Genomic DNA, 16,437 nt, shown 5'->3' on the forward strand with positions numbered 1-16,437 from the left:
TAAGAAATATATTTAGTATAATTACTGTCACTGCTCAAATCGAATGCACCTAACCCTTTTTTGCGATATAAGTACACCAATATGCATACATTATATTAAATCTGAATAAATTATTGGCACCCGAACCTACACATATATAAAATCTACTCTCTTTCTAAACTACATTTTGCAAATCGTAGCATGAAAATGCGTATTTAAAAAATATTGAAGGTCAAATTAGAGCAATCCGTTTGGCATTGACTGGTTACTCAGGTGTTGCGGGTTCGAGCCACGGCATCAGACTTGAATTTTTATTTATAAAAATGCTCTATAATTAAAAAAATTGCTTCTGTTGCAATTGACATTTATTGATTATAAATTATAATACAAATAATTGCCCCCACCTGCCTCTCCTCCTTAAATGATGTCCTTGGTTTTGTATTAAACAAAATTATTTTTTATGTTTATCATTTCTGGAACTAATATACCGTGTAAAGAAAATTAAAACAACACTTTATTTTTGGTATTATTTTTTTATTTCTCACAATTAAACCGCGGCATTTGTGCAAAATAAAAAATAAACAATAAATAAAATAAAAAATACACATTCATATACACAACGTATACAATGGCGCACAATCGAATTCGCGATTAAATAATTATTTATAGATATATGTGTATATACATATTTACAAATAACTATATCATTCACAAAAACAATTATACGCGAATGAAGTAATCGAATACGATTCACGCTGTTGATTAATATCAAAAAAGTAATATTTTTCCAAACATTATAAAATAAATTTTGTACATACTTATAATTAAGACAAAAAACTTATATATCGTACAAAAACTACGACGACGCACCGCGTGCGAGCGATGTTTTGCGTTCTTTGAAATGTTTACAGTCTGATGCCTTTGTTGGTGGCCCCGACGTAATTGAGCAACTCTTCTGAATCTTCGCAGATGAAAGGCTTCTCGTGGTAGCAAGCGACGTCGTGCCAGGCGATGCCGTCACTGTAGACGTTATTGAGTACGCTCAAGCAAGACTCGTTAGTTCCGTTGATGTCGAACTCGGCGTTGTCGGGTTGACGGGTCTTCTTGTGTCCGGTTTGACTCCACGGATTGTATCCCCAGTCCTTTGGAATCTGGAATTCAAGTATAATCGTTAAATAATATAAAGGTGATTTATATTAAACAGTATAATAATTCTGAACTGCTTTTTTATGAGTGGTTATAATAGACTAAGGTGTTAAATGTTCTACATTATAATTACAAATATTATAGTTGAAAATCTCTGAAATGACATTCTGATAAAATATATAAAAACTAGAGGTTTTAAAATATTCCGTTTTATAATCTAAATAGCTGTGTTTCTACCCATATTTTTGAAACGGTCGTAATGGCCAGCCTTTGTTCTGTTCTTTAACGCTTATCTTAAATATATTTTTGGTATAATATATTCCTTGTGTGTTTGATATGATTATATAAATCGAATATGGAGCATGCGCGACGTGGTGGAAGTTACAAAGCGTGAATCGTTCTCACACGCTTTTCACGTTATAATTTAATGCTAAAACTGAAGATAGTTATAATTCAATTAATTAGTAGCTTACTTGGTTGGTGGCTGTGATCTTTTCACGGTTGGCGGACCAGAACCATCCTAAGACGCTCTTGGGTTCCAAATCGCGACGCTCTTCGCATCCTTTGAAGTCGCACAGTCTTCCGCTCGTCCAAATGTATGGTACATCGTCTAATAATATTTCGATAGTTTATTAATAAATAGCAATTAATTATAGCTTACAAAATTTTTACCCCTTAATTTCCCAATAAACATAATATCTATAGGAGAAATTCCCCCTCTTTTAATGTAATAATACTAACTTTGTTGGATCAGTCTGAAGACAAGATTATTTTCTTCTTGCGATTCCATGGAAACCAAATCCATACAATATTCCCTGCAAATATTACGCGCGTCCAACCAGTCTACCTTGCGACCCGCGAACGCCGGGACGTGGCCGCTGTAAAAGTAGTTATGGCCTTGGAAGAAGAACTCCTTCGGTCCTGAAACGAATTAAAACGACCAATAAAATTTCGCAATTTTTTTATATCAATATTCCAATCTCGGCGAATATTTTAATTGCACCGCTCGATTAATTTTCACACCGGTAAAGTATGTTTTTAAAAACGGTTTGACAGGTGTCATAAGAAAGGAAAATTACGACCATGAATCGCACACAAATACATTATTAATTAAAACGTATCGATGCATTAATTCTGTGCAGATGAGCAGCATCCGTATGCTCAAGGGCGACTGCGAGTCTTATGCCAATTTAAGATGCCGATCGATCCAATAAATGCCATATAAGGTATGTGCGTTTCTTTTTAATACCAAGGTTCAGCGAAGACGCTGTCGTTTTTATTTACTATTCGACAAATCAATATGTATTGCAGAACAGTGCTACCAACTGCTCGATAATTAATTTCTCCATTTTAATTTTAAAAAAATAGAATAATGAATCGATCCATTATATAATGTTTTCATTGTGTATATATAAACAGCGCATGATAATACTGGATAACTTAAAAAATATTAATAACATGATTTTAATTAACAAATAACTCCCGCCATATGTTTCTATTAATAATGTAAATTTCAAATGGTGTAATTTGATTCACTTGCAGAAATCTTACGTAGTTCTTTGATTTCTATCATTATGTAATTTCCGTTTTTTTAATACATTATATAAGGAAAAAATAGCAAATCCAAAATTGCCTATTAAAAATCAGAATTTAACCTAATCTACATTATTAAATATATGTTAAAGCTTGATAATACGATTAACATAGAGGAAAAACTAATTTATTGCTTTGCAATTTCATACAATATTGAGAAATGAATAAGATAATATTCTGAATCTGCAGTAGCCTAACATAACTAAAACAAGGCTAGAATTATTTATAAAAGCAATATAGTTATATTATTAAATCATACGTATTTTGTTTAAAATATATTTTTAATTGTTTTATAGTGATTTTAAAAAATATTTTTTGTACTCAGTGATTTTTATTAACCATTACGATGGAATAGAAATATGAATATTTTCTGATACTTATTTATTGTGTTGAAATTTAATAAAATTAATATATTCTTTGAGCTCTTACCAATTTCCATCAAAATTTGTTACAGCAGAATTTCACAAATTTTTTCTTTAACCGTTGAAATATTACTATTTTCACAAAATAAGATGATTCTCAAAATACGCAATGAATTTTTTTAAATATTTGTTTATGATAATATTGTAAAATATTTGTTTATTATATATGAACAAAAAATATTAATTAATCAAAGAGTTCGATTAAGTGAATTCGCACAGAAAAGTATTCTGCAATAAGGGTTATATCGAACGTTGCAACAATTAAATTATTATTTAAATGTTGCAACAAATATTTTAATTTATTTTTAAAATAAAAAGTTCTGCTTTTAAAATCTATATTACATTCGCAGGTTTGCTTCAAAAGGGTTACTTGAACGTCCCCTTTTTCGAGTTCTCTTTGAACAAGTGGCAGCACTGTCTAAATATATAACGCTCAGCAAGCAATGCAGCGTGTTTTACATTGTTTTCACAATGCGGTTGCATCAATTTTCTATGCGTATTAAATATTGGCAATGTGGCGAGCGATGTCACCCCGGATTGCGCAACTCCCGGGCGCAAACGAGGCCAAGGAACCGTCTTGCCAATCGTCGATTTATGCAAATAATCGCCGCTGCCGTCGTCGCTTCTCAGCCGATAATTTTGGCGTTAATCAAATTTATTGGCTGACTTTTGTGCAACGGTTTTAATGGCGACCGTCGAAACTCATGTAATTAATGTGTGGTTACTCTCCCTCTATCTGCGCGATTCATTAAGGCACGAAATCCTTTGTTTGTTATATTATGAAGACGTTGACTTTGTAATAGATGCGTTGTATTTAATTTGAGTATCTAAAACCTCAGCTCTGACTTTTACTGCTGCGTTAAGTAAATTTTAAGTCCATCTCAAATTTTTACAAACAAATGCTAATAAAGGAAGAAAAGGAAGAGTAATATATTGGTCTTCAAGTCCGCCTCAGCAATTCTTTAAATCCAACCGAGTATGACTTTTAACGTTCCCACGAGTCGGACCGACGATCACCTCTGCCGTTGGAACCTTTCATCATGGTCATTGAGGCCAATGAACCTTGCTGAAACTATAGTACTAAAATTGTATCGAGGACTAACCATGAAAGGGTAAACCCTCGACGTTATAGTTGAAGGATAGCTATATGGACGATCGCGCCTAGAGCTTCTTCGCATTAATTCACCTAAGATGGATTGACACAAGCTGAATAATGACTGTGGGTCACTATCTTTATTAATGAGACCTACAAGAATGAGAAGATTCCATATATAGTTTTCATAAAATAGTAAAGATGTGCATCTAAGCGAAAGTTAAAAGAGATGCCACGAGAATTCTGATAGCACAATTATTCGAACGCAATCGTCGAATATTTATCATATTTGTCAACAGAATAATAATTACCACTATAATATGATAATGAATCGCCACTTTCCTTATAGATATGCTAAAGGGAAAATTGTCATATAATTCGTGACGTTTATATGTCAACATACATTTCTATTTTAATTTGATTTGTTGCAATAGTTCTGAGGTTTATAATTCAATTACGCAGAATTTTGGTTTTCTTTTTAGAAACAAGCTAAGTGTATTTAAAAACGCGTTCGCAAAAAAATGAGTCATGTATTAGAAAAAACCATCGTCTCACTATTTTTTAATCCATATCCTCAACGCTTTCTTATTTTATTTATCTATATATAGCGTGCTCAAATATGCAAGAATTAGATTATAATATCTTGAAAGTGCCTACCATTTTTAATTATTTGCATATCATATTCCATAATTTTACACCCTATAGAGTGTTTGAAAGATTGCAGATAAATTTCTATAGAAATATTATTAGTTACTTAGTTCTAACTTTTTTATGAAGTCTGTACAAATTTTAAATTTGGATGGAAACTAGAAAAAACCACATTTTCAATGGAAACAATTAGGTAGATTTTTTAAGAAAAATACATATCGCAGACGCGACATCAAACAAATTTCAAGCTTTTACAGAAAATTTTACAGAAAAAAGTAAGAGTTCAAAAATGTTTTATAATAAAAATAATAATATTTAAAAAAAATGTAATTATTATAATATATAAAAAATCATAGAGTTTAAAATGTTTTCGAATATATATTAACAAATTAAAATAAAAAAAAACTTTTCAACACACTTTTATACACAAAACCCCGCTTATTTTTTGTTGATAATATTATTTTATGTATCATTATGCATTAACTAAGCTATGGGGGGACGGAGGGGCGGGCCGTCCCGGGCGGCACTTGCTTGGGGGCGGCATATTCGCGATGGAATCGTCTAGTGTGGTTCTTAACCCTGAATACACTAAAACATATATAAATCCACGAATAACAAGAGCTTAATAATAACCAATTTATTATTTAAAAAATGCTGATTTTATGACCCTGCAAAAAATGTATGGGGGGGGGGTAGTGAGTAAAACTATAAGTATATTTTTGCTCCTTATAAATAATATTCTTCAATATTCATAGAAGATATATAAATTTTATTTGATGCTGTCCATAACATATGTTAATTAGGATAAAATTAAATTTAATATGATTAAATTATTGTTTCCATAACTAATACATTTTAAGTACTATGAGAAAATATGCTCATAATGCATAAGCACTTAAGCTTAAGATTTCGCCTCTTGACCTTACCTGAACGATAACAATAATTAGGCTTAATTTCCATGGCAATTTTCTCACGATCGCATTGCATACGTGTTTTAACATTGATCCACGTGATATATGAGCGTGGGAACCGTACGATTTAGGTGTAATGCGTTTCTAAAACGCGGAAACATGCTGCGATTTCTCGTCATGACACCTCGGGCTATATGAGTCGTTCGTTCTCACGGGCTTTGTGTTCATCATTTCACTAGCAAATAAAAAAATCTTTTACTCCTTGTAATACCTTCACCTTTACAAAAATTACATCGATTTACCATAAAGAAAGTTACACTGTTTACAGTTAAAAATCTGGGGGGAAAAAAATATTATTTCAACTTCTGACTATATATCTAAAAATATTTTTAATTCACATTTTTATGATTGATAATGATAAAATACGACACGTAGTAGATACTCATTTAAATAAATCGCAGTTTCATAATATAGTTAAATGAGGAGATAAAAAGTCTGTACAGAAGTTTTAATATGTATAAGCAATTGTCAAAAGAACATCTCTGTATAGACAAAAAACTTAATATAGTTTTTATGGAATCATTACTTTAGTGCATTATAAATATTACTCTTTGTATTAAAAATTTGTTAAAAACACATTATGGTCCGTTCACGCTTTTTCGCGTGATAGCGAAACTTTTTGAGAATTAAAAATAATGTATCTTGAGCTAATTAAAATATTAAAAACTAGAGATGTAAATACATGTATTTTCAAATTAACAGTGCTTACAGTTACAAAACAGAAGATCCGGAAATTTGCACAAGACTGTTTGTGTGGTAATTGGTGATGAATTCAAAACCGAAACGATCGTGTGGGAGATTTGTAAAAGGCGGTTTCACAACGCTTCTTCTGCTTCTTCATTCATGATTATGGTAATGTTCTGACTATATCTCCTGATGCGTATATTATCGCTCTTCTCTTGGCGTAATTTGTTGAGAAAAACGTGAAACTGGTTATCGTTTTCCATGAGGTGGTGCAAGAAAGATTTTCGAACTCAATGTTGTTAATTATTGATATTATTTGTGTTGTTTCAAATGCACACAAAACCAAGATGCGATATTAATGATTTTTTTGTTAAAAAATCACAGGTGTTATGTTTAAAAAACAAGTAATTTTTAACTTCAAACATTCGGTTCCTTAACTTAAGATTTATTTAAAGTTTAAAAATATAATAATAAACTTCATATTGAAAAGTATAAACATTTAAGCATTCGTTAATTATAATTTTAACGATCAGTTCACGAATTCCATCGCTAATTAAAAACTATTATTATACTGTAATGGTTTACCTTTTTTATCAAACCAGTTGCTATGGGCGCAAGGAATTCTTCGTGAATCATTATTTATATTGATGACCTCAAATACGCTTTTACTTCAACATTAAAAATCCGGTTGATAATTACAAGATTCGCATATGTGTGTATATCAAGATGGCACACAACCTTGAGTCAGTAAAAAATCTCGTTACTTCCATCGACTTTTCTGGAAGTTCCGGCCTTATACAAAAATTTTATATCGACAAATATAAATAGATAAGTTTTGCAGAAAATGAAAGTATGAGTTTCATTTAGGTTAACTAACTTTAACTATATAATTTATACTATGATAATAAATAAAATTTAATTGTTTAATACAATTACAATTTCACAAGTAATATTTTTCTCTAATGTGCCGGCCCTATATATATTAAAAATAAGGATTTTGGAAGGCTTGGAATTATGTGTTATTTTTTTTATAAAAAAAATATAATATAATTATTTCTGAAGACCATATTCTCACTTCGACTATAATATAAATTATTTCTTTATGACTTTTTTAATAGCTAGATTAAATAAATTGGACACCGCAGACATCGTCTACTTTCATTGAAGACTGGCTGTGTTTTGGCTCATATTTATGTCACGAAACTGTTACAAAAGTGCTAATAAATTGTTCAACCTGCCAGACACTTATCCGGCATGCCCGAGAACCGGTTCAAAACAAAATCAAAAGTATTTTTTACACAATCACCCGATAAGTGGCCGACCGATGATGTAACATTTCTTTTTTGCTTCGCTTCGCTTTAGAGCTTTGCTCTTTGGAGTTGGTAATGATCGACGTTTTACTTACTCGAAGCGCACTTCTGGGCTACAGGCAGAGTGAGAAACCTTCCTGGTTTGTTCTGCTGAGGTCTGATTTCATTGATTGCCGGCGACGAGTAGGCTATGGCCAAAAGGCCGCTCAAAAGTAACAAACAGGCCTTCATCTGAAAGACAAAATAATAAAACAGCGTTAAAACCATAAATTTGCTAATACTAAAACTATGTGTGATTGTTGGTGTAGTTTTACAAAATGACGTTCAAATACTTATGATATTTTTCTATATATAATAAATATAAATATTCCACTAAATTTATTCTCTGATTATTTTCAACAATCTTTTCTACCTATTTTTTATATAGAAAATACTAAAACTATTTCATTATATCTTTTGTATAATTCTGGATTATTGTTATTCAATGTTTTCAATTGCATTTAAGAAGTACTACTTTTTTAATCGATCATCACAGATTTTCCAAGATGAATATCGTGATGATTGAATAAAATTGAGCTAGGTGTGCATTAACTGTATTAAAGCTAGTGCATTAATTTTATTAAAAATTCTTTAATATTAAGATCATTTAGCACATAGAGAATTACACATATTTATAAACAAATAAATATTCTCTAAATTTATGTCGATTCTTGTGTATTTATATATGATTCAGACCATAAAATCTGTGATTTAAATATTACGATTTCTCGATGTTTTTTATCTCACGAGAAATGAGAATTCTTATTTTCAGTTCGATTTCCTCGAGAAATTTAAATAAATAAAAAATATATGTAATATACAAATATTATTTGATTATAATACTAGAGCATATTATTTTTGATGAACAGAGTACTGGATGATCGTTTAAAAGAACAAACTACAATAGGATAATATATTATAATCGACGCAAAAAATTAAAAGATCAAAGCAATTTTAAGCTCCCGAATCAATGGCAGTTTTTGCTACTTTACATTTTTCATATTTCAAACATGCTATAGATAATAAAAAAACTGTTAAAAAAATACACAAGTTCGCTAAAAGGCAAATTTTATGGCGTAACTCGTGGGATCCCCCCCCCCCCATACATTTTTGCAATCTGCCGATTCCCACGGGAAGCGTTTTTTTATTTATTTGATTATTAATGTTTATTAGATTACCAAAGCAAAGATAAGGCCAATTAGAAAAATTCGTAACATATATTAAAAGCATGCATATTTTTGAGCATCTGGCACAGACACACCCTTTCTTATGCAGCTGTATAAAAAATGTAGCGTTTGTATAATATTTAAAAATGTTTATACAAATTTATTTTTAACAAAAAAAAAATCTTATTTAATTTGCACAATTATTTTACAAATTTTTTTATACTATCCAAACTAATATGTGAATTGTTGCTCGAAAAAACAAAAAATATTATTTGTTAATTGATAAATAAAATTATTTATTTACGTGACAAACATTACATATCTATTTATGTATTTAGACCGTAGATCCACTTGGATCGATATGAACTTAGCCGCGTGTGAAGTATTAAATATTTTGGAATAGTTACTAAAAGCCAATAATAAATTAATTTAATTTGCTGAATAGTATATCTATATTTTTGATTTTATAAAATACAACAATATTACTCTTACGCGTCATAATCGATTGGGTAATTTTTAATATTTTTTAATACAAAAATTGCAATATTTAGGTAAGATTTAAAATTTATTTATATATGTAAAAAAAATCGTAATATTTATATTATTTTATTATCCAGTATATTCATTTTTCACTAAATTTTTTATGTGTCAAAAAAAAATATGCAATTTAAAAAAAATATATATACCATTAAAAAAAATACATACATTCCATTTATAAAAAAATACATATATCAATTTTTTAAATATACTATTTAAAAAAATATGTACTTCTAATATACTATTTAAAAAAAACTATTTTGTATTTCTTAATTTCTATTTTTAAACGTTTTATAACGAAGTTACGCTTTTTATATTTTTGTAAATAGCCGCTATTTTGAAACAAGAAAGCGGTTCAGGCTGAATAACAAACTTAACTAAGATATTAACAAAAGCTATTTTAAAAAGAGTTTCATGTCGATATGATTTTTATGATTTTGATCATGTTCTTTATATTCCAAATTAATGACAAAAAGTGCGAAAAAAACTGTTTTTTAAAATCCTTTTTAAACTGGTATTAATGAATTACAATTTTTTATATATTATAAATAGCCGCAATTTTAATAAAAAAAAATGGATATAATCAGAGATAGTAAAATATTTACAAGATCTATTTTCAGAGTAAGTTTCATGACAATATCATTAAAACTAAGTTATTGTCCCCTTAAAAGTATACATAAATAACCAAAAAAATGTAAAAAATCTATCTAAAAGCAGTTAGTATTTAAGATTAATTAAATACTAAATATTATATTAATAATAGTAAAATAACTAGGATGAAAAATTAATTTGAATTTACATATATGTAAAGACGCTAAAGTAAAATAACATGGGAAATTTTTTTCCTACTTTTTTGTATGGTATAAATAATGTTTAATGATTAACGTGGAACAGCAATTATTTTTGCCCAGACACTATTTGTACATATTACACAGTCGATCGATCGCTAATGAGTTGAATTATTACAATTATGCAAATTGGTCACACTTTCTTGTGTCGCACATATCAAACAAATCACAAAAAAAAACATTGTTGTTTTTTAACTATCTGCGGTTGCGAAACAACGGCGCGCATGCCAAAAATTTTCGCCACTCCCAACTAACTTTCCCTAGGAAGAGAAAAAAGTACACGCACTCTTCCGAATCGCAATAGATGAGACGACAGCGTGAAAGTATATTTGTATACTACAAATTATTTAACCGCAGCAAATTCGCGCTACAAGCTGATGAATAAAATATTAACTGAACTCCAAGACCGCAAAATGAATGTTAATCCGAGATGAGGTAACACTTTCGTTTTTATTTTGCACAATTGACATTCGTATCATTGATAGTGAGCGTGGGAAAAATCAATCTCTTAAAGGTGGGGGTGGGGATTTGTATTACTAATTTGACTATATATAAAAATCTATAAGCTGCTATATTATTTATTTATTTATATAATTTCTGGTTATTGTTAATGCTCTGAATGTTGCACTGTTATATATGAACGGTATAGCTCTACAGATAAATGACTGTACTTTAGCAAATATTATTAGTTATCTATTATAAGCGAATACTGAAGATTTCGTAACAAATTTAACGTAGTATAAAAGAGTCGTAAACCAGAAGAAAAAAATCCACACAATAGATTATAAAAAAACGCGTCTATTAAACTCATTTAAAAAGTATATCAAAGTCATAAAAAAAAAAAATTTTTTCATTATAAATTTTACTTTGTAACGCTATATGCGTTATCGTAATGCGTTACAACGGTGTAAACACAACAAGTTAAACCGTCTGTAAATCAATGGCTATAAACTATTATTATTATCACTAGAAATCACTATGCCCGGCCTAGCTTAATTTTGTTTTAATTATTTATCACGTCTGCGAGATTATGAAAATCTAGGAAAACTTAATCTATGATGATCGTTATAAATTATAATTATAATAATAATATCTAATTTTGATCTTACAGATATTATCGTATTTTTTATATGCAATTAAATTTGTTCTTCTTCATATTGCATTGATAATTTTATAAATTACATAATTTTTATTTTTGGTTGTAACTCTCTGTCTTAAAGCTAATTTATATCATTAAAATATATTTATATGCAAAAACTGAATTGCGAGCTATTTTAATTAACTAAGATAACACCGCTCGTCGTTCAACAACGACGAACGGCGGTACAGATTAATCTATGCATACCTTTCAATTAAAATGTTATTTTTAAAATGAGTAATTTACTATTTTAATGTTTTTAGCATGTCATAATGAGTTCCTATACATATACATACAATATTTATTTATTCATTGCGAATCTTTTAACATGACGAGCGTTAGCCTAATGCGTTACAACGGGGTAAACAAAAACATGAAAGATGAACTAGTAAATATTGTAATATTATTTTGTATATATAATACATATGTTTAAATCGGTAAAAAATATTAAATTTATACATAATATAACATACTATCTGATTTTATAAAATACAACAGTATTATTTTCAAACCTCAAAATAGTTTTTATATTATTTTTTTAATACATAAAAGATATTATATATGAGCTGAAATAGCGCATTATTAGAAAACTTTCATTACCTAATATGTACTAACACTATTTTAATTAATCAACACGATATTCATCCGTGAGATTAGAAAAATCTAGGTAAGCCTAATCTGTGATTATAGATCGGAATTATAATTATTTAATTTATTTAATTTAAAGGCATTTGGTCCTCCTTGAATTTTGTCAAAAATATATTTAATGAAATCGAAATATTAAAAAAACGACCACTGACTAGCCAACTTTTGCCCCCCCCCCCCCTCTGGAAAAATCTGAAATGACGTCCCTGATTCTAAACTAGAATTTCTCGGATTATCCCTCAAAGAAAATCTAAAAATAACAGTTTGAATTTTTCCTGGATATATTTTTTAAAATATGTCATGAAAGTGAAATCATATCGGAATACATTTTCACTGGTAGATATATATTTTTAGCAGTGAAAATATGATTAATCTGGCAATAAATATTTTCGAATTTTTAACATTATTTATATACATGCGATGTATAAATACAGTGAATGTGTATTTTTCGGTGAAGTTACATTTTTATTAGTGAAGGCCAATTACATTTTCACCAGTAGATATATATTTCTACTATATAATTTTTTTTTTCGAAGGAATAATAAATAAATGAAAGTAAAAAATAAATGGGACAAAAATGTTTATGTACACAGTCGTTTTAATGATTTTATTAGTACTTGTAGACAACATAATAAAGGATCAGCGTATAAAGTATTTTTAGAGGAACCTGAATGTAATGAAGATTGTTTAAAAGCCTATTATTTGAAACACGAGATATTATTTGAAACAGTCATAAATGTCAGCAACTAAATTCGAAATTTGACCTGCTTGCTTATTGTATTTCATAATATTAATATGAAGACAATAGTTACTACATCTTCAAAAAAAAGATTTTTTCACAAAATTCGCAAGCATGTATCAACATTCCACAATATATTAAATTCGACTTTGAATTAATGAATATTATTTTTTCGACTTTTTTTTTATAAATTATTATTAATAATAATAATGTCATTACTGCTACTAGGTATTACGATACTAACGGTATTGAAAATATTTTCGAACTTCTTATATAATAGTGTAAATGTATTCAAACCGAATTTTGGTCAATAAGAGGGCGCAAAAACAATTATCACTTCTCGGAAGTCAAAAATTCACGACAAAAGCAACAAAATTGTGTCAGCGTAGTGGGAACGCTCGTTACCTAACGTTTTCACTGCGTCGGCAATGGCACGAATTTATTGCTTTTGGCGTGAATTATTAACTTCTGAAAAGGTATAATTGTTTTATGCGCCCTCCTATTGGTCACAGTTCAGTTTAAATGCGCTTCAGTCAAATGGTACTTATTGTGAATTGTAATATTATCAAAAAAGTTATAGTATGAACGCTTGATTTTCACTGCGATAGCGACGGCACGATTTTAATGCTTTTGACGTAGATTTTTGACTTCTAAGAAAATATAATTGTTTTTTGCTCCAATTGGTCAAAATTGGGTTTCGATGTGTTTTATTTTATTCTCACTTTTTAGTAAGTCGTATTATTATTTTAAAAAGTATTAATATAAGCACTAGATAACTGAGCGTTCACACTGCAACGGCAACGGCACGATTTTGTTGCTTTTCGCGTGGAATTTCGACTTCTGAGAAAGGATTATTTTTTGAAGTCGTAATGTTGTTATAAAAAGTCTGATTTAAATACCACTGATTTAAAACAGGGACGACCTTTGGGGAAAGACAGACAAGTGGAGGCATATGTTCCCCTTGAATTTGCCTTGAAAAATCCATGAATCTTAAGGAAATAAAAATATAAAAAAAACTATTATTGACTAGCCAAATTATGCCTCTCCTGTCTCCCAGATACGACAAACATTTAAAACATTATGGTCCATATGCGATTTGAACCCAGGTCTTTCAGGTCAATAGTCACTCGTGTATAGTGCTGGTAATAAACATTACTTTGTGGTTAAATGGCAAAAATTGTAATTAAATGGCAATATATAAAAACAAGATAGCAAAATAGTAAAAATAATAATTTCATTAAAAAAATAACTTTTTTGATTTTAATTTTATTATTTAAAATATACATATATAATGTATAAGCGTTTCTCAAAACTTAAATTGAGTTATAAATGTCTTACACATAAATTTTAAAAAAAAACCTATTTTTATACAATACTATACTATATTTGCGTTAACACAGTCAGTTTGAGAGCTGTCAATTTCATCATTATTCATAATTGAGAAAGATATTGAAAGCTTGGGTTTACGCCCCTACCGTTAGCTTTAAAGCACAAGATACGGATATACAAATCAATTTATAGAAATTAAAATCATTATTATATTTTTTATATTTATCAATCAATCGGAGTAATAATAAGTATCATATATCGAACGTATATCCGTATTGTGTGCTTTAGAGTTAATAGTAAGGGCGTAAACCCAAACTTGCCATCTTTTTCTCAATTATGAATAATAATGAAATGGATACTGACTGTGTTAACGCAAATATAGTATACAATATTTGTTTATATTAAAACAATAATAAAAATAAACATATTTATGAATTTTTATAGCGATTTTTATACAAAAAATATATTTATTTTACTTTGTGAGCTACTAGTAAAAAAATCTGCTACAAATTATTTTGAAATTACTCACATATGATTTGTAATTAGTTTACAAAATTTACAAAAAATTAAAATATTTAAAAAAAATCAAATTTGGAAACCAGACTGTTTATGTGAGAAACTGAAATCTGCATGTAAATCTACATATTAATTATGATAAAAATATTGTCATAAAACGACATTGGGGTTATATTTAAAATTATTAAATTTAAAAGTAATAAATGTAAAACCAATAAGCTTACGATCAGCACAAAATTTTAACATGAATCTTAAAAAACAATATATAAAATGTCCTGTTACTATTTTTTACTGCTTAAAATAACGCATGGTTCTAGTTACAGTCTGTCAATGTTGTGTTATTGATCGATGGTAGTTCGAAAGATTTTGCGAGTTAAGTTTGCCTTTGATAAAAGTAAAAATTTTAATATCCATCCGTCAAAGCTTTTATTTGTAATGAACTATATTTTTAAACTATTCTCTACTGGCTATTATTTAAAAACTATTTTTTGCTCAATTTTACTCACTACGGTGTCGCCAACTTGACGGATTGCGTTTCACTCCCCTTATGCAAATTTATTCACGTTTATCTTTATATTTTATAGCATATGCGCTGGGAGGAGTACGGCTCTAAAAATTACGAAAGAGCATACAACAAAGGAGTAAATATTATCTAATACATTAACTATATATGACGTAACGCGTAACACTTAACATGTAACACATTTTCGGCCGCTCTTTCGCCATTCTTAGCAAGCGCGTGACCAAGGACGCTAAGATTCTCATGAAGACCGATATCAGCTATCACCGATTGAAAACTATCGATCACTAAACACTTTTGTCGTATGGTGTGTGTGTGTGTATGCGTGTGTGCACTTGTGTGTGTTAGGTGGTGGACTTACCGTTGTCGCGTATATCTTAAAACACAAGAGTTAGGATTATACACGCGTGCTGGTGAGGTGGCCTCTCTTATATATGGAGAGATGAAGAGGGGCACTTACCAGGTGGGGGCCCCCTCCAGGGCCGGCTTCGTGCACCAGCCCCCGATTCTCACGACTCGACTTGTTATCGGGTAAACAATGTGCATTTTTAGATGATTGTTGCACAATTGGGAAAAGCGATTAATCAAATCGTAATTATTAAGTGCCAGTAGTAATTCTGTTCTAAAAACTTTTTTTAATTCAAGAACTTATGATTATGAAGATATTGATACTGAATATGGATTGTACACTATGGTAAATATAATGAGCATTGTTTATAGTCATCTTTCCAAATATATAACTTGAATAAAAACAGATATTTATAAAAGAAGCAAAATACCCAAAACTTAAATTAATACTTTGATATAATATAATGCGTATAAGTTAAAAACTTTGTGTAAGTCTTCTTTTTTTAAATTTAAAAAGGTTAAAATATTTAATAAAATATTTTTTTCTTATATTTCGTGTGAATATAAATAATTTCGTATGAAAGTATTATATTCCTCGTTTTTGTTAAATGTGAGTTGGTCATAGGCGCAAGAGTGGAAATAAACAGAAAATATAATGTGATGATTTTTGTATGTATAATTCTAAAAACTGGCGAATCTTAGCGATCCTTTTTTACACAATAAGATTGAGCAGCTCGTATTAGAAAAACGCCGCAAAAACACAAGA

General features: G+C 29.3%; 1 protein-coding gene across 1 annotated transcript; it reads right to left on the minus strand.

Moving 5' to 3' along the window:
- Positions 1-492: 492 nt before the first annotated feature.
- Positions 493-15,940, minus strand: slf (C-type lectin domain-containing protein slf). Its single transcript, XM_088188993.1, has 5 exons — positions 15,685-15,940; positions 7,942-8,077; positions 1,867-2,046; positions 1,599-1,735; positions 493-1,130 (listed from the first exon to the last, which is right to left on the minus strand). Exons 2-5 carry the CDS (start codon positions 8,075-8,077, stop codon positions 885-887), a joined length of 699 nt encoding a protein of 232 aa, XP_088045119.1. The 5' UTR covers positions 15,685-15,940; the 3' UTR covers positions 493-884.
- Positions 15,941-16,437: the final 497 nt, after the last annotated feature.

Source organism: Plectrocnemia conspersa, unplaced genomic scaffold, assembly GCF_051122295.1.
Source record: "Plectrocnemia conspersa isolate PC_06_02 unplaced genomic scaffold, ASM5112229v1 ptg000007l, whole genome shotgun sequence".
Lineage (NCBI taxonomy): Eukaryota > Metazoa > Arthropoda > Insecta > Trichoptera > Polycentropodidae > Plectrocnemia > Plectrocnemia conspersa.

Coding starts and splice junctions, on each gene's coding strand:
- slf (XM_088188993.1), bottom strand. CDS start 8,077: ATGAAGGCCTGTTTGTTACTTTTGAGCGGCCTTTTGGCCATAGCCTAC. Junction 1,736..1,866: donor CTTCAGACTGATCCAACAAA/GTTAGTATTATT, acceptor AAATATTATTAG/ACGATGTACCATACATTTGG. Junction 1,131..1,598: donor AGATCACAGCCACCAACCAA/GTAAGCTACTAA, acceptor CTTGAATTCCAG/ATTCCAAAGGACTGGGGATA.